Source organism: Perca flavescens, chromosome 7 (assembly GCF_004354835.1).
Source record: "Perca flavescens isolate YP-PL-M2 chromosome 7, PFLA_1.0, whole genome shotgun sequence".
Lineage (NCBI taxonomy): Eukaryota > Metazoa > Chordata > Actinopteri > Perciformes > Percidae > Perca > Perca flavescens.
Window position 1 is genome coordinate 38,955,635 of NC_041337.1, and position 23,677 is coordinate 38,979,311.

Here is a 23,677-nt window from a genome sequence, read left to right on the forward strand (position 1 = left end):
CCAAAGGTCACCATCAACTTTATGATCACTAACACAAGAGGGAAGTTCAGATGGTCAACAATACCTCATAAACACAAATATCTTCTCCTAAACAGCACCATGGGCAGTGGGCTGCCTGATCCCTGACCATGTCTGACAGATTTATAATAATAAATAAATAGATTTGCCCTTTCATCTATAGTCTGAAGACTTTCTAAAGCTGCTGTTCTAAATTTCCTCCGCAGCATCGTTCTTCTGCCTCATTTGTATGGTTTCTCCCTTTCTTCCCACCTATATACCTGAGAATAGGTGAGAAAGGAGAGAGAGGGGGAAGACATGTAGGAAATCGTCACAGGCCGGACTCGAACCCTGGACCTCTGCATCAAGGCATGAGCCTCTCAGTATATGTGCGCCTGCTCTACCCACTGAGCCAACCCGGCCACACTAAAATGCGTATCTACTACACAAAATGCGTACAGGTTGGCAAGTCTGCTGCTGTATAAGAGCATGAAGATCCTAGTAGGGAGGGGGGGGATGTTTGGCTCCTAAAACACAGGACTTTAAAGAAGGGGGGGCAGAGTTCATGCAGACGAAGCTGCATGTTTCCAAACATGCAGCTTCGTCCCAGGGTCCAGACTTCACATTAGTAGCTGTTACTATTCTCCACCATATGGAAACATTGTCCTGTTAACCTGCTCATGTCTCTCTATGTGTCTGCGTGTGTGTCTGTGTGTGTATATGTATGTGTGTGTGTGTGTATTTGTATCTGTGTGTGTGTATGTGTGCGTTTGTGTATGTGTGTGTCTGTGTGTGTGTCTGTTAGTGTTAGTGTGTGTGTCTGTCTGTCTATGTGTGTTAGTGTGTGTGTTTTTGTGTTTGTGTGTGTCTGTCTGTGTATGTGTTTGCGTCTGTGTGTTTGTGTATGCCTTTGTGTGTGTGTGTATCTGTGTGTCAGCCTATGTGTATGTCTGTGTGTGTGTGTGTGTTTGTGTGTGTGCGTTTGTGTGTCTGTCTGTGTGTCGGTGAGTGTGTGTTTGTCTGTGTGCGTGTGTGTGTGTGTCTGTCTGTCTGTCTGTAGGTGAGTGTGTGTTTGTCTGTGTGCGTGCGTTTGTGTGTGTGTGTCTGTCTGTCTGTGTGTGTGTGTGTGTTTGTGTGCGCATGTGTGTGTTTGTGTGTGTCTCTATGTGTTTGTGTTTTATGTGTTTGTGTTTTGTGTGTGTGTGTGTCTGTCTGTGTGTTGAATTGAATTGAAGGGTTAAACTTCTGGCTGGTGTTCACACACACACACACACACACACACACACACACACACACACACACACACACACACACACACACACACACACACACACACACACACACACACACACACACACACACACACACACACACACACACACACACACACACACACACACACACAACACACACACACACACAACTTAACATCAGGCTTTATGTAATAACAACATCTTAAACATTTTAATTTCAACATTTTAAAAACTTTACTGAATATTAAAAACAAAGAAACAATAAAGGTTTAAAAACTTTGACACGTTCCAAATATTTACATCAGTTTCAGTACAAACAGGAAATATGACCTAAAATAATATCAGTATTCTGATTCACCTGCTACAAACACTTTCATAACATCTCATTAAAATCATTAAGAGCTGCAAAGATCCAGTATTTACATTATTCAGATTAAAGGATAAGTTATCAACTATTACATTATTCTCCAACTCATGTAGTAGTACAACTTCTGTGATTTGATAAAGTACTTAAAAGGGTAATTCAATTTTTCTTCATCCTGGACTCTGTCTCCATGTGTCTGATGGGACAACTATTTAGTTAAAGAGTAAGATCCTTTTAGTTTAACATGAAACAGCCCCGAAATCACCATCACCAAACTCCACCAGACTCCATGTAAATAATCAGGACTTTTATCATCGTAAAACACACTTCATTCAAAGTGGACAGAAACTAAATAAAACTATCAAAAGCCGTCTTGGTTCATCTTTCCACTGTTCCAACAATCACCACTCTAGTTTGGTTGAAATAAACCCTTAATTCACCCATTTACATGTGGAGATATGCTGGCTCTATACACGCTAAAAGTCCTGATTATTTACATGGAGTCTGGTGGAGATATGCCGTCTCTATACACGCTAAAAGTCCTGATTATTTACATGGAGTCTGGTGGAGATATGCTGGCTCTATACACGCTAAAAGTCCTGATTATTTACATGGAGTCTGGTGGAGATATGCTGGCTCTATACACACTAAAAGTCCTGATTATTTACATGGAGTCTGGTGGAGTTTGGTGATGGTGATTTCGGGGCTGTTTGATGTTAAACTAAAAGGATCTTACTCTTTAACTAAAAGGTCTATCTCTGTAGGGATCCATCCCATAATGTTGTCAGACTCTTAGAATAATAATCTGAGTCTGTCAGCAGCAACAACAGAACTTTTAGTGACTCTAACTGCTGCTGAACATTAGTCCTGTAGGGTTACATTACAGCTCGGTTCTGGTTTAATACTGGACCAGGTTCACAGATTGTTGTTCCATCAGACACTCAGACACACAAACATGGAGACAGAGAGTCCAGGGTGATGAAAACAATCATGAAATGACCTTTTAAATATGAATACTTTCTAGTTTCTTCTCTCCTCTGGGACAGGAAACTGAAGATCTTTGATTTGTGGACAAAACAAGACATTTGAGGACGACATCTTGGGCTTTTAGGAAACACTGAACCACATTTTAGAGACCAAACTACTCATCTCTGGATGAATGATCCAGAACATAATCCACACATTAATCCACCATGAAGATAATCGGTAGTTTGAATTAAAAAGTATTGATGCGTTGCTGAAAGGCACTCTGGGTAAAAACTTCTGCTCAGATTCTCCTGATTCCCAATCAATAAACACTGAACAGTATTTGGCACCAGGAGGCTTTCTCTAATAATTATTCCACTAATACCCAGAGTCTGATGTACACAGCATATTTCATTTAGATATTCTCTATAGAATAGCATTGTCTGATGAAGACTTGTGTGATATTCTGGTATTATTCAGGTTTTAGAGGCATTCTTTGGACATGTATACAGCACATTCAGAACCTGGGTCTCATCGGGGGTGTTACTGCCTGTTTACGGAGTACTGTCAGCTCTGAGCGTTTGGAGCAAATTTACGAATCCTACTACGGCCACGCCAAGACCCGCCCTTCAATAGCATTTATTGGCCAGGCGTCCATGCTTACGCAAGCTAACGTAACCCGATCTGTTCAGGTCTCCTGACCAATCGGCTATCCTAACCTTAACCACTCGAGGTCAATGCCTAACCCTAACCAATCGGGCTCCTATTGAAGGGCGGGTCTTGGCGTGGCTGTAGTCGTAGTAGTGTAGATTCGTAAACTTATTTCATTGTGATGGGCCTCTCTGAAGAATAAAAAAAGAAGAGAAGAAGAAGATAATCTACACAGGAAGTGATCAGTGTTTGTTGTCTTCAGATAATAAAGTCAGACGAGATTAATAGTTTGATTTTTGGAGAGAAAAAAAAGGCAAATAAACAGATTGCAAAAATAAATATCTGTGCTGGAAACAGCTTCATTTATGTGGGTATGATAAGGAGATCCTGAAGATCCCTCAGAGTAATCAGATTACTGAAGCAGACAGGACGGCAGAGATGCTGAGCAGGATGAGGAGGGGCGTGGCCTGCAGCAGAGGGGCGGAGCTCTTCAGATCCACCTCCACAGGTAAGTGGTCACTGATTTCCACCGCCTGGCAGACAGAAGCAGCAGAGCACAGAGTCAAACCACAGCCCCCCCACACGGGGCTCTGGGGGCAGTAACGGACTGAACAACATTTGGGTAAATATCTGACAGATTAATAATCAGATGCTGACGGCTGCAGATGTTGATGAATGATAAACAAACCGGTGTGTGTTGCCAGATGTTTTACACGAGAGGATTAGAGACACAAAAAGGTCAGAATTCAAAAACTTTTCACATGAGGCTCTAATCCTCCTCAAAATAATCTAAACTATAACTCCCCTTACTCTGATCTAAAGGGGAGGACACACATTTACATCATCGAGCTGACAGGTAATACTGGTAGAGAGACAGACAGACAGACAGACAGACAGACAGAGGAGAGAGACAGACAGACAGAGGAGAGACAGACAGACAGACAGACAGACAGTTACCTTGGCCCTGGGGATTTTTAAATCTAGAGCGTAGTTGTAGACTTGTGCAGAGAATGGAGTGATGGCCTTCAGGAAGGTTTTACCATGTACCACGATCCTGAAACACACACACACACACACACACACACACACACACACACACACACACACACACACACACACACACACACACACACACACACACACACACACACACACACACACACACACACACACACACACACACACACACACACACACACACACACACACACACACACACACACACACACAATCAAACAATATGCAAAAGGATCCCCCCTTCACAGAAGAGTTGCTGCTAATGTTTGTTAATTCCACATCAAACCCTTCACATGTGTTCCATGTCTGTATTTAAGGATATTAATATCCTCCTGTACACATCTAAACGTGTTTGGTGATGGTTTTTAGAGGAAACTTGTAGTTCTTCTCTGAGCCAGAAGGCATTATACATTTAAATGAGGGGCTGAGTCTACTTTACCAGCAGACAGGAAACACCATCCTGATGATGCCCTGCATCCTATCCAAAATCTTCGCCTATGCCCCCCCCCCCCCCCACACACACACACACCCCCCCTACCTGTCAAAGGCACAGTTGGTTTCCTCGGAGACGGTGGTGTCCACCCGGTCACCAATCAGCCAGGCGAACGCTGAGTTGGTGTAGAGACGGATGTCTCGCTTATTGTCTCGGGTCACGTAGGCACAGGCAGCGTGGAAATCTCCCAGGAACATCACGTTCTACACACACACACACACACACACACACACACACACACACACACACACACACACACACACACACACACACACACACACACACACACACACACACACACACACACACACACACACACACACACACACACACACACACACACACACACGGTTCTATTCTTCTGATGGCTTTCATGTTTTAATAATAATGAAATGAATAAATAAAAAAATCATTCAAAGCTGGTACGTTTCTATCAGCTCCAGGTGGACATGTCTGTGTGTCTCTGTGTGTGTGTGTGTCTGTGTGTCTGTGTGTGTGTGTGTGTGTGTGTGTGTGTGTGTGTGTGTGTGTGTGTGTGTGTGTGTGTGTGTGTGTGTGTGTGTGTGTGTGTCTGTGTGTGTCTCTGCACCATATCAGGACCATTATTATTTTGACTGATATTGTGAATGTGATATGATTCACGATATTGGAGAGAATGATCATTTTTGTATCATTATTCTTACTTTCATTGAAAAATATTAAAATAAAAATAACTGAAATTGATGATAGTGTGATTATTGTGAGGAGATGTTTTCTTTAGTTTGTAGGATACTATCCGTCTCTGCAGCATCACAACACTTCATTTACAACCTTTTGACTCATATTATATGAAAAATATCTCTTATGAAGATAGATTGAGAAAATTAAGTTCACCGACTCTCATATTGAGGAGATCCAGAGGTGATATGATTCAGGTGTATCAGCTTGTAACAAGGAATATATGATGTAACAGTTGAGCCTATGTACGTTACCCTAGAACATGGCTGTCTGAAAAGAGGAAGAATAAAACCATGGAAGGAGCCTCCAGAAGAAGTTGTGCGTTCCCCTTCAGTTAACTCTTTTAAGAACAGGTTAGATACATTTTGCCTGTCAGAAAGTGTAATGTATAATTATTATTACAGATGGTCCGATACCATTTTTTGCTTCCCGATACCGATTCCGATATCTGAACTTGCGTATCGGCCGATACCGAGTACCGATCTGATATCAGCGTGTCATATATTTTATTATGTTTTAACAGCTGTATACTACTATCTCTGTATGGATGTGATATGATTTCTATCTTTGTTGTCGGTCTGGCTCGGGTTAAACTCTTTGTGAAACATGAACAAACACAAACAAGGAATGCCACAGAACTTTCTTTTATAGTTATAACGGAAAAAGAACAGAAATAAACTACTTTAACGTAGATTTTCTTTAGGACTTTATTACGTGGTATCGGATCGGTGCATAAACTCCAGTACTTCCCGATACCGATACCACCGTTTTAGGCAGTATCGGAGCAGATACCGATACTGGTATCGGACCATCTCAAATTATTATTATTAATTATAAAGCTTGTCAGTAATTTATGTAACTTATTCATGAATTTGTTTTGTGTTGCTTGAGTCTGGAATAGACATTTTTTCAATAAATATTTTACCTTTAACAAATATTGCCCCCCCTGTGATTTGGATAATGCACTAATATAGTCCAGACTGACTTGTGCAGCCCGAGTAGAAACCAGATGCAGCTAGAGCTGGGCAATATATGGATATTATATTGATATCGTGATACTGTATGAGACTAGATATCTTCTTAGATTTTGGATATCGCAATAAGACATAAGTGTCTTTTCCTGGTTTTAAAGGCTGCATTACAGTAAAGTGATGTAATGTCCTGAACTTACCAGACTGTTGTAACTGTTCTATTATTCACCTTTACCCACTTAGTCATTATATCCACATTACTGATAAAAATTTGTCTAAAATCTCATTGTGTTAATATTTTGTGAAAGCACCGATAGTCAAAATTACAATATCGTTGAGGTATCGATATCGAGGTATTTGGTAAAAAATATAGTGATATTTGATTTTCTCCGGCCAGCCCTAGATGCAGCTCTACTTCAGGTCCAGCCAGACTCCTCACCTTGTTGCTCCACTTCTTGCTGACTTCCTGGAAGACGTCGTAGAGCCGGTCGATCTCCTGGACCGCCCGGCTCGGCTCCGAGTGCAGAGGAATCAGAATAAAGGACTTGATCGCTGCAGAACGGAGACACAAGACACACACACACACACACACACACACACACACACACACACACACACACACACACACACACACACACACACACACACACACACACACACACACACACACACACACACACACACACACACACACAATATTGTAAAACTCAACATCAGGCTTTATGTAATAACAACATCTTAATTTCAATATTTTAAAAACTTTACTGAATATTAAAAACAAAGAAACAAAAGGTCTAAAAACTTTGACACGTTCCAAATATTTACATCAGTTTCAGTACAAACAGGAAATATGACCTAAAATAATATCAGTATTCTGATTCACCTGCTACAAACACTTTCATAACGTCTCATTAAAATCATTAAGAGCTGCAAAGATCCAGTATTTACATTATTCAGATTAAAGGATAAGTTATCAACTATTACATTATTCTCCAACTCATGTAGTAGTAAAACTTCTGTGATTTGATAAAGTACTAAAAAGGGTAATTTAATTTTTCTTCATCCTGGACTCTATGTCTCCATGTGTCTGATGGGACAACTATTTAGTTAAAGAGTAAGATCCTTTTAGTTTAACATCAAACACCCCCGAAATCACCATCACCAAACTCCACCAGACTCCATGTAAATAATCAGGACTTTTATCATCGTAAAACTCACTTCATTCAAAGTGGACAGAAACTAAATAAAACTACCAAAAGCCGTCTTGGTTCATCTTTCCACTGTTCCAACAATCACCACTCTGGTTTGGTTGAAATAAACCCTTAATTCACCCATTTACATGTGGAGATATGCTGGCTCTATACACGATAAAAGTCCTTTTATTATTATTTGCACGTGTTGTCTTATTTGCACGTGTTATTGTTGCGTGCTGTGGCCTCTCAGGGCCACCGTACTTTTCCCCTCTACCACCAGTACTGTGTACACACCACGTACACCTACTTATTACCACTATAGTGTTATACTTATTTTTCCCTCATGGTCAATAAACCTCATTGGATTTAAAAATTATAAAAACTTTTTGAGTCAAAAAAGCTGAAATGATGAATGAATTTGACTAATATTAGAGGAATGTATGTTGATGGATAATCAAAGAAGCGTCAAAGTTCCATCCATCCATCCATCCATGGATGGAACTCCATCCATCTTTCCGCTTATCCGTGTCGGGTCGCTGGGGAGCAGCTCCAGCAGGGGACCCCAAACTTCCCTTTCCCGAGCAACATTAACCAGCTCCGACTGGGGATCCCGAGGCGTTCCCAGGCCAGGTTGGAGATATAATCCCTCCAAGTCCTGGGTCTTCCCGAGGCCTCCTCCCAGCTGGACGTGCCTGAACACCTCCCTAGGGAGGCGCCCAGGGGCATCCTTACCAGATGCCCGAACCACCTCAACTGGCTCCTTTCGACGCAGCGAGCAGCGGCTCTCTCCGAGCTCCTCACGGATGACTGAGCTTCTCACCCTATCTCTAAGGGAGACGCCAGCCACCCTCCTGAGGAAACGCCGCTTGTACCCTGGATCTCGTTCTTTCGGTCATGACCCAGCCTTCATGACCATAGGTGAGGGTAGGAACGAAAACTGACCGGTAGATCGAGAGCTTTGCCTTCTGGCTCATTTCTTTTTCACAACGGTGCGATAGATTGAATGCAATACCGCATTTTGCGCCCGATTCTCCGACCAATCTCCCGCTCCATTGTCCCTCACTCACGCGAACAAAACCCCAAGGTACTTGAACTCCTTCACTTGGGGTAAGGACTCATTCCCTACCTGGAGAAGGCATTCCATCGGTTTCCTGCTGAGAACCATGGCCTCCCGATTTAGAGGTGCTGATCCTCATCCCAACCGCTTCACACTCGGGTTGCGAACCCGATCCAGTGAGTGCTGAAGGTCGCAGGCCGATGATGCCATCAGGACCACATCATCTGCAAAGAGCAGCGATGAGATCCCCAGCCCACCAAACTGCAACCCCTCCCCACCCCGACCACGCCTCGATATCCTGTCCATAAATATTACAAACAGGATTGGTGACAAAGCAGCCCTGGCGGAGGCCAACCCTCACCTGAAACGAGTCCGACTTACTACCGAGAACCCGGACACAGCTCTCACTTTGGTCATACAGAGATTGGATGGCCCTGAGTAGAGACCCCTCACCCCATACTCCCGCAGCACCTCCCACAGTATCTCCCGGGGACCCGGTCATACGCCTTCTCCAAATCCACAAAACACATGTAGACCGGTTGGGCATACTCCCAGGCTCCCTCCAGGATCCTTGCGAGAGTGAAGAGCTGGTCCGTTGTTCCACGACCAGGACGGAATCCGCATTGTTCCTCCTCAACCCGAGGTTCGACTCATCGGCCGAACCCTCCTTTCCAGCACCTTGGAGTAGACTTTACCAGGGAGGCTGAGAAGTGTGATACCCCTATAATTGGCACACACCCTCTGGTCCCTTTTTAAAAAGAGGAACCACCACCCCAGTCTGCCACTCCTTTCTCCCAGACTTCCACGCAATGTTGAAGAGGCGTGTCAACCAGGACAACCCCTCCACACCCAGAGCCTTGAGCATTTCTGGACGGATCTCATCAATCCCGGGGCTTTGCCACTGTGTAGTTGTTTGACTACATCAGTGACTTCCGCCTGTGAAATCGACGACATCCCCCGTTATCCTCCAGCTCTGCCTCTAACATAGAGGGCGTATTAGTCGGATTCAGGAGTTCCTCAAAGTGCTCCTTCCACCGCCCCTATTACCTCCTCAGTGGAGGTCAACAGTGTCCCATCTTTACTGTACACAGCTTGGATGGTTCCCCCTCCCCCTCCTGAGGTGGCGAACAGTTTTCCAGAAGCACTTTGGTGCCGACCGAAAGTCCTTCTCCATGTCTTCTCCAAACTTCTCCCACACCACCCGCTGCTTTGCCTCTTTTCACGGCAGAGGCTGCAGCCCTTCGGCCCCTTCCGGTACCCTGCAACTGCCTCCGGAGTCCTCCGAGATAACATATCCCGGAAGGACTCCTTCTTCAGTCGGACGGCTTCCCTGACCACTGGTGTCCACCACGGTGTTCGTGGGTTACCGCCCCTTGAGGCACCTAAGATCCTAAGACCACAGCTCCTCGCCGCAGCTTCAGCAATGGAAACTTTGAACATTGTCCACTCGGGTTCAATGCCCCAGCCTCCACAGGGATGCACGAAAAGCTCCGCCGGAGGTGTGAGTTGAAAGTCTGTCGGACAGGGGCCTCCTCCAGACGTTCCCAATTTACCCGCACTACACGTTTGGGCTTACCAGGTCTGTCCAGAGTCTTCCCCACCCCTGACCCAACTCACCACCAGATGGTGATCGGTTGACAGCTCTGCCCCTCTCTTCACCCGAGTGTCCAAAACATACGGCCTCAGATCAGATGAAACGATTATGAAATCGATCATTGACCTTCGGCCTAGGGTGCTCTGGTACCAGGTACACTTATGAGCATCCCTATGTTCGAACATGGTGTTCGTTATAGACAATCCATGACTAGCACAGAAGTCCAACAACAAACAACCACTCTGGTTTAGATCAGGAGGCCGTTCCTCCCAATCACGCCCTCCAGGTGTCTCCATCATTGCCCACGTGCGTTGAAGTCCCCCCAGCAGAACAATGGAGTCCCCCACTGGAGCCCCATGCAGGACTCCAGTCAAGGTCTCAAGACGGCCGAATACTCCGAACTCCTGTTTGGTGCATATGCACAAACAACAGTCAGATCAATGGGAGGCGACCCTCTCGGTCCACCGGGTAAACTCCAACACAGCGGGCGCTCAGCCGGGGCTTGTGAGTATCCCACACCCGCCCGGCGCCTCACACCCTGGGCAACTCCGGAGAAGAAAAGAGTCCAACCCCTATCCAGGAGTATGGTTCCAGAACCGAGACTGTGCGTAGAGGTAAGCCCCACCAGATCTAACGGTAGCGCCCACCTCCCGCACCAGTTCGGCTCCTTCCCCCACAGAGAGGTGACGTTCCACGTCCCCAGATCTGCCGCCCGGGTCTGGTCCGCCGAGGCCCCTGACCTTCACTGCCACCCATGTGGCATCGCACCCGACCCCAACGGTTCCTCCCACAGGTGGTGGGCCCATGGGCTGGAGATGGGAGCCACGTAGCTTGTTCGGGCTGTGCCCGGCCGGGCTCCGTGGCAAACCTGCCACCAATGCCGAAGCCCGCCTGCCTGGGCCTGGCTCCAGGCGGGGCCCCGGGCTTCCTCCGGGCAGGGTCACTCCATCTCTACCTTGCTTCTTCATTGGGGTTTTTGAACCATTCTTTGTCTGGCCCCTCACCTGAGACCACTTTGCCTTGGGAGACCCTACCAGGAGCACAAAGCTCCAGACAACACAGCCCTCAGGTTCACAGAGACACACAAACCTCTCCACCACGATAAGGTGATGGTTCACGGAGAAGGAAGCGTCAAAGTTGAGGCAGAATAATGTTTAGAAACTGTTTCATGTTTAAATGCTATAAATTGAATTAAACAACTCAAAATGAAATGAAAGTATAGTGATCATTAGCTGTACTGAACCTGGAACCAACCATGTTACTCGCTCGGTAATTTGGTTGGAAAAGAAACCCTTTTTATTTATTTTTTAAATTTAGACATTTTGATAACCAAATTTGACCCAGAGGACAACAGGAGGGTTAAAGCTCACACCAATATATAGTCTTTTTATTGTCATGGCCATATCACACATCCTGAAAGACACTCAGAGATATTTAGTGCTAGTTGAAAGAAAATATATTGCACTTTAAAATGTAACTCTGCCTTTTATATTCAAGTCAATGTTAAAAACAAGTCTTCAACGCATTCCTCAGTCCACTAAAGGTCTGAGGTGAAACTAGGGCTGCACAATACAAGGAAACTGTACGATAACCTTGTTGAATATCTTGATAACTTGTAATAAATAACCAGATATTAAAGTCTTTCAGTATTCTGCCAAAATACAACAAGTGTTACATGAGTTTAAATCTAATGAAAGGAAATCATTTCATACTTTCTTCTATTGAACAGATTAAACCTTATTCTAGTCAAAATGGGACAGATAGGCAGCACTGCCTGGAAGGCACTAGGATTAGGCAATGGCTATGGTTAAGGTTAGGTGCCTTGACGTTGACGTTGGGGGCTTAAAACCCCATCAAGCTCGTTTCCTGCAGTAGGAGCAGTTTATTATTTAAGGCAGTTTAGAAATCCCTGTCCCTGAAATCCCTCTCCCTGAAATAAATTCTCCCTGTCCTTCTGAATGAAAAAATACAACCTGACCAATGAAAATACACCCTGATCAATGGAATAAACCCTGATCAATGGAAATACACCCTGATCAATGGAATCACACCCTGATCAATGGAATCACACCCTGATCAATGAAAATACACCCTGATCAATGGAATCACACCCTGATCAATGAAAATACACCCTGATCAATGAAAATACACCCTGATCAATGGAATACATCCTGATCAATGAAAATACATCCTGATCAATGGAATACATCCTGATCAATGGAATACATCCTGATCAATGAAAATACATCCTGATCAATGAAAATACACCCTGATCAATGGAAATACACCCTGATCAATGGAAATACATCCTGATCAATGCAAATACACCCTGATCAATGGAAATACATCCTGATCAATGGAAATACACCCTGATCAATGAAAATACACCCTGATCAATGGAATACACCCTGATCAATGGAAATACATCCTGATCAATGGAATACACCCTGATCAATGGAATACACCCTGATCAATGGAAATACATCCTGATCAATGGAATACATCCTGATCAATGGAAATACATCCTGATCAATGAAAATACACCCTGATCAATGAAAATACACCCTGATCAATGGAATACACCCTGATCAATGGAATACATCCTGATCAATGGAATACATCCTGATCAATGGAATACATCCTGATCAATGGAATACATCCTGATCAATGAAAATACACCCTTATCAATGAAAATACACCCTGATCAATGGAATACACCCTGATCAATGGAATAAACCCTGATCAATGGAATACATCCTGATCAATGGAATACACCCTGATCAATGGAATACATTGTTGTTGTTTTAAAGCTGTAGTACTGTGAAACTGATATTTTTGCTGATTTTTCTAAAGACATACTGGATTTGCTCATGCCCCCCACCAACAAGTTTATCTAGCTAAAAATAGTTGTGTTGTTGTATTGTGTGTTGTTGTGTAATTGAGCTGTTATTGTGTAGTTGTGTTGTATGGTGTAGTTGTGTTGTGTTGTATGGTGTAGTTGTGTTGTGTTGTATAGTGTAGTTGTGTTGTGTTGTATAGTGTAGTTGTGTTGTGTTGTATGGTGTAGTTGTGTTGTGTTGTATAGTGTAGTTGTGTTGTGTTGTATGGTGTAGTTGTGTTGTGTTGTATGGTGTAGTTGTGTTGTGTTGTATGGTGTAGTTGTGTTGTGTTGTATGGTGTAGTTGTGTTGTGTTGTATGGTGTAGTTGTGTTGTGTTGTATGGTGTAGTTGTGTTGTGTTGTATGGTGTAGTTGTGTTGTGTTGTATGGTGTAGTTGTGTTGTGTTGTATGGTGTAGTTGTGTTGTGTTGTATAGTGTAGTTGTGTTGTGTTGTATGGTGTAGTTGTGTTGTGTTGTTGTGTGTCCACTGACCAGTTTTGGCGCTGTAGAACTGAACAGCGAACGGCGGTCTGACGAAGGAGTCAGGCTTCTGGTACTGATACTGACCCGTCACATTCGCCGTGTCTGTCCTGGACACAGAAACAAGAGTTCATGTTTACTAGACCTGTGTTTACTAGACCTGTTTTTACTAGACCTGTGTTTACTAGACCTGTGTTTACTAGACCTATGTTTACTAGACCTGTGTTTACTAGACCTGTGTTTACTAGACCTGTGTTTACTAGACCTGTGTTTACTAGACCTATGTTTACTAGACCTGTGTTTACTAGACCTGTGTTTACTAGACCTGTGTTTACTAGACCTATGTTTACTAGACCTGAGTTTACTAGACCTATGTTTACTAGACCTGAGTTTACTAGACCTGTGTTTACTAGACCTGTGTTTACTAGACCTATGTTTACTAGACCTATGTTTACTAGACCTGAGTTTACTAGACCTGAGTTTACTAGACCTGTGTTTACTAGACCTGTGTTTACTAGACCTATGTTTACTAGACCTGAGTTTACTAGACCTGTGTTTACTAGACCTGTGTTTACTGGACCTATGTTTACTAGATCAGTGTTTACTAGACCTATGTTTACTAGATCTGTGTTTACTAGATCTGTGTTTACTAGACCTGAGTTTACTAGACCTGTGTTTACTAGACCTATGTTTACTAGACCTATGTTTACTAGACCTGAGTTTACTAGACCTGTGTTTACTAGACCTGTGTTTACTGGACCTATGTTTACTAGATCAGTGTTTACTAGACCTATGTTTACTAGATCTGGGTTTACTAGATCTGTGTTTACTAGATCTATGTTTATTAAATCTATGTTTACTAGATCTATGTTTACTAGACCCATGTTTACTAGATCTAGGTTTACTAGATGTATATCTCATCGTTATTAGTTTTCTGCCAACAGGCAGATGTGTACAGGTGTGTTTCCTGGATGGATCACAGCGCGGAGTCTCACCTGTAGAGGAAAACGTACTGCTGCAGGTCGTCTCCCAGACCCTTACTGGCCACTGATTGGTAGGTGTAGCCGTCATACCTCGACACACAAACAGAGAAGCTGTTAGTTACTGAGATAACACAGACAGACAGCAGTGGAGCCCCTCTGAACTACAGCTGCGCTATTCATTCATTCTTAACTGACTGCTGCTGAACATTAGTCCTGTAGGGTTACATTACAGCTCGCTTCTGGTTTAATACTGGACCAGTTTCACAGATTGTTGTTCCATCAGACACTCAGACACACAAACATGGAGACAAAGGCCCTCATGTGTACGCCGATTCCTACGCAAAGGTCGGCATTTATCAATTTGAACGTGAGCGTAGTCTGCGTCTGGTCTGAACTTGTATACTCAAGTTTTCCAGGAGAAGTCCTCAGTTGATCACTTACAGTGCCTTGCAAAAGTATTACCCCCCTTGGCTTTTTAGAGAGATGGGAAGTAACGAAGTACAAATACTTAGTTACTGTACTCAAGTAGATTTTTCAGATATTTTTACTTTACTATTTATTTTTGTGGCGACTTTTTACTCCTTACGTTTTAACACGAATATCGGTACTTTATACTCCTTACATTTTAGAAAATTGGCTCTTTACTTTAGTTTTGTACAACAGCTCGTCTATCAGGAGTGATTGTGAGTGCATGTCAGAAAATAGCGTGGACACACACCTCACACCGCGAGCCACACGGAGAAACAAATGAGAGAAAAGAAAAAGACCCAATCTGTCCGGAGGATAATCAGTTAGATGGTGTGTGAGAACTGTAAGTTGTATAACTTATGTTGTCAGTTAATGTAAGCCTCTTGTTGTATTGGTCTATAGTTCTTACAAATGTAAAGTAAGTTAGTGATTTGTCTGTGTTCACCTGTTAGCTAGGTTGCACGTTGCTTGATCTTATTAAAGCATCAAAAGAGAGAAGTTGCCTCCACAGACACACCTGGGGGGACGAAGTTGGAAACCAGAATGGTCAGCTCTAAATCCAGTCCTAATCTAGTCCTCACTAACAAGTTTCAAATAATTTCACTGGAGTTACCGTTATTATTTTTCGCGTCATCAATACCGAATTCAATCTAATTAGATGGGAATATACTTAACGCACCGCTACAAGATGACTCAACAGATTCGGTGGCATTCATATTCGGCAAATCCTTGCAGCATGATGGTGGTACCGTTAGCACTAGTAGCAGAGGTGTCAAGTAACGAAGTACAAATACTTCGTTACCTTACTTAAGTAGACATTTTGGGTATCTATACTTTACTGGAGTAATTATTTTACAGCATACTTTTTACTTCTACTCCTTACATTTTCACGCAATTATCTGTACTTTCTACTCCTTACATTTTAAAAATAGCCTCGTTACTCATATTTCAGTTCAGCTTGTTCATCGTTCAAAAACACACACACAAAAAACCCCTATCCAAATCGCTCTATCCGGAGAGAGTGAATGTGATTGTGGTTGGATGAGAAGTATAAACATAGTCATTCCGACACCCTATTGGTTTGTACGCGATCCATCAAACCTGCACAGACCCGGTGCCTTAACGACCGTTATCTACCGGACCGAATAGCAACGTGGATTTCGGTGCCTTATTTAGGAGCCGCTTAGATGCCTGCGCTTCTCTCTGATGCTCCGAAAACGGACGTTAGAGGGAACTGAAACATCGCCGCACGGGACGCTAGTTAACACTACAGTTGGCAGCAGCTAACGTTAGCCTAGCGTTAGCTAGCAGCTGGAGTAAACACGATAAAACGCTGAGAGCTAAACGGTGTAAAGTGTGTCTGTATTTCACTGGAGAGGATTGTAACACCAGCCTGTAGCTGCCGTTGTCTGAAAAACACAGAAGAGATGTGTCACCTTTTTCAGCCCTTCTGAGTTTGCAGGTACGATTTTAATATAAGATTATTATAGACATATGGTTTTGTCCCCACTTTTTGGGGTTACGTTTTTGTCCTTAATGGCCTTGTTTCCCCCTTACATCAGGGGTCTTGAACGTTTTTAAAGCCAAGGACCCCTTAACTTAAAGTGAGATGTAGCAGGGACCCCCTACATATTGTATGAAATTAAGTTGCATATTAAACTGGGCCTACAATAACTGTTAGGGTAACCTAAAGCCTTCTTACATACCCTTTTTTCATAAGCTATTAAAATATTAATTGTTGGCATGATTTTATAAATCATATTTTAATGTTACATATGTGGCACAGTGAATCTAGGAGTAACTGTATCTGTGGGCTGATATCTTAGGGACTACCTTACCTATAGGCCAGTAAGCCTATCATCAGTGGGAATTTATATTTGCTAATAATATGTTGGAATTATGGAATAATTTGGAGGCCCCCCTGCAATGACTGAGGACTCCTTGTTGAAGATCTCTGCCTTAAATTACTTTTACTTTTATACTTTAAGTAGTTTTGAAACCAGTACTTTTACACTTTTACTTAAGTATAAAGCTTGAGTTGATACTTCAACTTCTACAAAAGTCTTTTCAAACCCTAGTATCTATACTTCTACTTGAGTAATGAATGTGAATACTTTTGACACCTCTGACTAGTAGTATGGATGGAGACATGAGAGATCCCAGAGATTCAGCAGACAAGCAGCAAGACATTCCCAATCATCCTTGGCCTTATCTGAGAGAGATGTTTAGGCATCAAGAATGACTCCTGGCCAATGTGCTTCGTAGCTCTTAAAGTATGGGGAACTTCTTCATTAAGGTCTGTTTAGTAATTCATATTTAATCCTTCATTTTCTTTCCAGAAGCCATATTTGAGCACACTCGTTCTGACTCATGAAAAAAACACGAGTAAAGTAAAAGACACTGCATAAACTCCACTAGCGTGTGTTTATTTAAATACAGGTACACCTACATGTAGGCCTAAGAGATTGCAATATAAGCCTGTATATTACTATTAGGACTATAGAATACATATGTCAAGGGTGTATTAATTAAATAAACTTCAGCTGGAGTCCGATCTACTACGGCAACACGGTTATCTCTTTCCATTCCACATTCTTTCTCCAGCCTTTAATACCAGTTTTCAGGCTGCCAAATAGTACACACGTTAGTACAAATGAACCGGAGATATCAGGGCTTCAATCTCCACCTCTGAAAGGTTCCGCTTCTCAGCCGGATTACGTCTCGCCATGTCGTAAATTGTAGGGTCGAGGCCTCAAAACCGAGAATATATTGGGGCGTGATATTCAAATTACGATCGTTTCCAGCAGCTGCATTTATCAGTGTAAGACCATTCTTACGCTCTGATTGGTGTGATACCAACGTTTCATGAATCACACGTGAAGCCTGTCGTAAGATGATTTCTGCGCTCATATCTGCGCTGGTTTCTATGTTAGGTTGATAAATGACGGCCAAAGAGTCCAAGTTGGAAAACAAAACAAAAATAACCTTTAAATCAAGTATGTTATATTTCCTCAGTTAGCGGAGTATTATTAGCATATTCTCCTCTAAATTACCTGTTTGAAAAGAAGTTTCTCACAGAACAACACATGCACAACAACCCCGATAAACAAATAAGTAGGAATCATGCTTTTTATCCCATGTTGATTAATAGTTTACACCCTCAGAACCGACACCAACGGACGCAGTTCTTAAGTAAGAAGAGCCACTTGCAAAATCCCAGGTCCACATTCCGTAGCCAAATAAAGCTATGGCCAACCCCCAGAGATTATACATAAGTTATTCACCAACCAATCATACAGAGACTCAATCAGATTGTTCCCTGTTAAACATCACCAGAATGAGCAAAGAAAGCCTTGTTCAGGTATAGTGCTGCTCACGAGTGTATGAACCAATGCTAAAGTTGATTAAAAAGAAGAAAAAAATCATCTATTGGAAATTGATCTTTATGCCTTAATTAAAAAAATGAGGAAAAATCCAATCTTTAAGGACACCAATTTTCTTTGTGAATGAATAATGTATCGTAAATAAATAAATGTTCTTCCTTAAAATACAGGGGGCATAAGTCAGTCCACCCCTATGTTAAATTCCCATAGAGGCAGGCAGATGGTTTATTTTTAAAGGCCAGTTATTTCATGGATCCAGGATACTATGCATCCTGATAAAGTTCCCTTGGCCTTTGGAATTAAAATACCCCCCCATCATCACATACCCTTCACCATACCTAGAGATTGGCATGGGGTACTTTCCATAAAATCATCTCTCAGTGCAAATCAAACTAACTATAAGGCTAACTGAAATAAAACCATGTCAATCTCTAGGTATGGTGAAGGGTATGTGATGATGATGTGGGGGGTATGGTGAAGGGTATGTGATGATGTGGGGGGGCTATTTTAATAATAAAGTATATTGGTGTCCTTAAAGGTCGGATTTTTCCCTTTTTTTTGTTTAATTAAGGGATTAAGATCAAAAAGACCAAAAGATGTTTGTTTTTTTATTCCTCTTTTTAGTGAACTTTAGCATGGAATCATATGAGCACCATTGTATATAATTTGGGTTAAATTGGGCACTTTGGTTCCTCTTTTCTCTGCAGGCGTTCTGGTATTTTGATCTTTTGTTATTGGTTTGTTTTCATGCGAGGCATAAGCTCCCCGGAGATACTCCGGACCTATTTTTTAATTCTCTTTCATTGTATATAATTATTTGTAACACTTTATTTTGGTAAGTTGCAGAGTTTCTGTAACAGTGACTGTCCAAAATAAAGTGTGACGTCAGGGTTAGTAAAGTGGGTAGATAAAGGTGCCAGAGAGTATAAATGATGAATAAAAGATGTCACACATGCTGATGAAGTTCACTGTACCTGTCGGTTGCCCTGTTGGAGGCAGACACAATGATAACATGATGAGTTAGTATTCCTGTCATCTCAGTAGGGGACGTTTGGTCAACATTACACCAGAGAGACTTATTTGATTTGAACAGCTTCTGTTGTTGAATGAAAGGAGCATTGTATTATGAATTTGTGCATTCTCTGAACTGTGTAATGAACTCTGTCTTACTTCAGATTGAAAACATCTGAAACTAAAAGACTCACTGTCTTTTTTTGGCTGGTTAAAATCTACAAAAATCAGCTACAGGGCTATAACTACCGATTATCTTCATGGTGGATTAACGTGTGGATTATGTTCTGGATGAATGGATGAGTAGTTTGGTCTCTAAAATGTGGATCAGTGTTTCCCAAAAATCCCAAGATGACTTCCTCTAATGTCTTGTTTTGTCCACAACTCAAATGGCGTTTTTCTATTACACGGTACCTGACTCTGGTAAGTAGGGTTGGGTACCGAAACGTGCCGACCTAAACGATAGTAACGAGACCGAATAAGAACGAAACCTTCGGTGCGTCATTTCAGTGCCTGACTTTACAATACACCTGACAGCAGGGAACGTTAGCCTAGCTTTAGCTAGCAGCTGGATTAAACACAATGGTTAAAATGCTGACAGCTAACGTTAAACAGTGTAAAGTGTGATTGTATTCCAACAGCCGGACCTAACGGTGCGTTCTTTTTGTCTTGTAATCGCGACTAGTAGCTCGAGTGTGACGTCACATCCATGTCGAAAACGAGTAACGGGGGATTGTTGCGTTCTTTTTGTCACACGATACTACGAGTCGGAGAAAAGATGGATTTTTATAAAATTTTTAGTAACATTTAGGATTCTATTCACCCAGTTATTGACATATTACACAAATATATTTCACAGTTTTGATACATGAAAATTACGATTTGATTAACGTTAACGTTAGGCTACTGCTCTGCTTTCTGCTCCAGACTCGGCTTAAAGCCATTGTTGTCATATAGCAACCGAGCGTCTCTAGCCAATTTCAGCTGCAGAAGCTACAAAATAACTAATTAGGCGATATTTAACTCCTAATAAGACTGTAGAGACATGCCTATAGGTAGCAGTATACAGCACTATGTTTAACTCCTAATAAGACTGTAGAGACATGTCTATAGGTAGCAGTATACAGCACTATGTTTAACTCCTAATAAGACTGTAGAGACATGTCTATAGGTAGCAGTATACAGCACTATGTTTAACTCCTAATAAGACTGTAGAGACATGTCTATAGGTAGCAGTATACAGCACTATGTTTAACTCCTAATAAGACTGTAGAGACATGTCTATAGGTAGCAGTATACAGCACTATGTTTAACTTCTAATAAGACTGTAGAGACATGTCTATAGGTAGTAGTATACAGCACTATGTTTAACTCCTAATAAGACTGTAGAGACATGTCTATAGGTAGTAGTATACAGCACTATGTTTAACTCCTAATAAGACTGTAGAGACATGTCTATAGGTAGCAGTATACAGCACTATGTTTAACTCCTAATAAGACTGTAGAGACATGTCTATAGGTAGCAGTATACAGCACTATGTTTAACTCCTAATAAGACTGTAGAGACATGTCTATAGGTAGCAGTATACAGCACTATGTTTAACTCCTAATAAGACTGTAGAGACATGTCTATAGGTAGCAGTATACAGCACTATGTTTAACTCCTAATAAGACTGTAGAGACATGTCTATAGGTAGCAGTATACAGCGCTATGTGTACGACTTCTTCATTTGGTTACAACAAAGACAAAAGTGCTTAAAATTGTAGAAAACCACAATGTTTACTACGTGTGATGCACGACGTAGCCATCTTTGAAAGTGATCTCGGGGTCCTCTGAGTTCAGACGACTTGACGAGTCGTATATACGACCTCGGGGGCGTTCTTTTTGCAACTTCCGGTTCGTAACTCTGGAAAACAACTCGTAAATCGACTTCGGGGGACAAAAAGAACGCACCATAACAGTCTGCTCTGCTCTACACAGATGGTGCTTGAAACAGGTAGCCTCCTGGTGCATTCAAAGTTATTGCAAAATACCCTTTTCCCAACTAGTGGTTGTTTTTGTCGTTCAACAGCTATTTACTGGTGCAATAAGTTATTGTTATAGATATTATATTATTATTACATCTTTAATTTAACCATGGCCTTAACAATAAACAAGTAACTTTCTTTGCATTAATTTGATTCCCAATCAAGATACACTGGTAATAATTGCTTTCCTTTGTTAATATATACTTAAAAACAGTTCTGAAACACAAAATAACTTTATCATAAAACATGCGATTAATCACGATTAACTATAGAAATTCAGCGATTAATCACGATTAAAAAAATTATCGTTTGACAGCCCTAGTTTCTTGGGTCAGTTTTTTTTGGCTGATTAAAAAGTACAAATATTTAGCTAAAGACACAGATGGAAGAAAGTTTTGGCAAAGATGTGAAAGTTGTGCGACTGATACAGAAATAGATTATCGTGCAAAACGGGCCTTTTAGAAAGTCTGCTAATAACGGACCTTGGTTATAAACAGTCAATCACAACGAAAAGGAAAGTTTGGGGGTGCCAGGTTGTTAAAAATCTCTCCTGAAATATTTACCTGTTGAGAGAGTCCAGCAGAGCTTGGATGCCTTTACCGTCAGAATCTGTCACATGCAGCAGGAGACAGATATCACAACGAGACACAATCTGCAGACAGACAGAAAGAAGAGACAGACAGGCAGACAGACAGAAGAGAGAGAGACAGACAGGAGAGAGAGACATATATATCAGATTTAAGTGTCATTTAAATTCGGAGAGTCAGGGCTTTTTCTCTCTTTGATCAACACACCTAAACAGAATCTTTTTGCAGATTTAATTTCATGTTTTTGATTTAACTGTAACGTAAAAGTCGTGGAGATGTCGGAGTAATGTGTATAGTATCCTACCTATGTGAGAGTATAAAGTACAGTAGCTTACCCGTGTGATAGTGTGCAGTACTCGGTAGTCCTGTGATTTTTCCAGGTTGAATTCCTGCACGTTGTAGGAGCAGATCTTGAAATCTTCATCTCCTGCGAGTGACAGAGCGAGGAGAGAGAAGAGGAAGAAGAGAGGAAGACAAGGAGAGTGCCACCTCATGGTTGAACTGTGGAGACAACAGAAGAAGAACAGTTAATGTGCAAAGTCCGGCTGAGTTCAGTCTAAGAAAGAGACACTTGGTTGGTCTCCTTTTGTCACTTTTTAGAGGGTTTTGGCTCTTGTTCAAAAAAATAAATAATTGCTTTTTGAGGTTTTTGTCGCGTTTTACAGATCCGTCAATTTAATGGATAAGTGGACAAATCACATAAGTGTTAGTCGACTGAGAAGGTCTTTAATAAAGGACAGCCCTGTTAGTTTCACTCAATAGTTCCTGTTCAGCATCATTCATTACTGTGAAGAAGTACTGAGATTACTGCAGTAAAAGTACTAATACCACGCTACAAAAGTTTGTAAGTATCATCAGGAACATGTATTACAAGTATTAAAACATGTTAGAAAGTGTAAAGGATCCAACCAGTTGTGTGTAATCACACACACACACACACACACATACACACACACACACACACACACAACACCGTGACGGGGCATGACCATCAGCTACGTGGCCAGCGTGCGCTATCGATTATGACCCACGTTGAAACAAAGCTGAAATTAAGTATAGTTAAAAAAAACAACATGTGGTCTGTGGATAATCTGATTGGCTGGTAACTTTAATAATCTATTAGCCATGTTGGCTGGCGATCAAAAAAGTAAATTTAATGCTCCTGTTGAGCGTACTTTCTCCTCATGGTCATTAAGAAGCGTATGAAGTGCAGACCCTTCCATTTACCTGGGGGAGTTATTCAGAGAGCTTTACCTGGGGGAGTTATTCAGAGAGCTTTACCTGGGGGAGTTATTCAGGGAGCTTTACCTGGGGGAGTTATTCAGGGAGATTTACCTGGGGGAGTTATTCAGAGAGCTCTACCTGGGGGAGTTATTCAGAGAGCTTTACCTGGGGGAGTTATTCAGAGAGCTCTAACTGGGGGAGTTATTCAGAGAGCTTTACCTGGGGGAGTTATTCAGAGAGCTCTAACTGGGGGAGTTATTCAGAGAGCTTTACCTGGGGAGTTATTCAGAGAGCTTTACCTGGGGAGTTATTCAGAGAGCATTACCTTGGAGAGGAGAGCTTTTAGTTATTCAGAGAGCT

At 42.0% G+C, this 23,677-nt stretch overlaps 1 protein-coding gene across 1 annotated transcript in view; it reads right to left on the reverse strand.

The window, feature by feature from the left end:
- Positions 1 to 2,642: 2,642 nt before the first annotated feature.
- The window catches only part of LOC114558612 (deoxyribonuclease gamma), a 31,624-nt gene continuing 10,589 nt past the window's right edge, over positions 2,643 to 23,677 (reverse strand). Inside the window, exons 3-11 of the mRNA XM_028582676.1 lie at positions 22,429 to 22,594; positions 22,070 to 22,158; positions 19,442 to 19,453; positions 14,629 to 14,706; positions 13,646 to 13,743; positions 6,869 to 6,981; positions 4,787 to 4,944; positions 4,189 to 4,285; positions 2,643 to 3,764 (exon numbers count right to left, since the gene is read on the reverse strand). Coding sequence (XP_028438477.1) covers positions 3,639 to 3,764; positions 4,189 to 4,285; positions 4,787 to 4,944; positions 6,869 to 6,981; positions 13,646 to 13,743; positions 14,629 to 14,706; positions 19,442 to 19,453; positions 22,070 to 22,158; positions 22,429 to 22,594 — 937 coding nt within the window. The 3' untranslated portion in view covers positions 2,643 to 3,638. The remainder of the gene's footprint in view (positions 3,765 to 4,188; positions 4,286 to 4,786; positions 4,945 to 6,868; positions 6,982 to 13,645; positions 13,744 to 14,628; positions 14,707 to 19,441; positions 19,454 to 22,069; positions 22,159 to 22,428; positions 22,595 to 23,677) is intronic.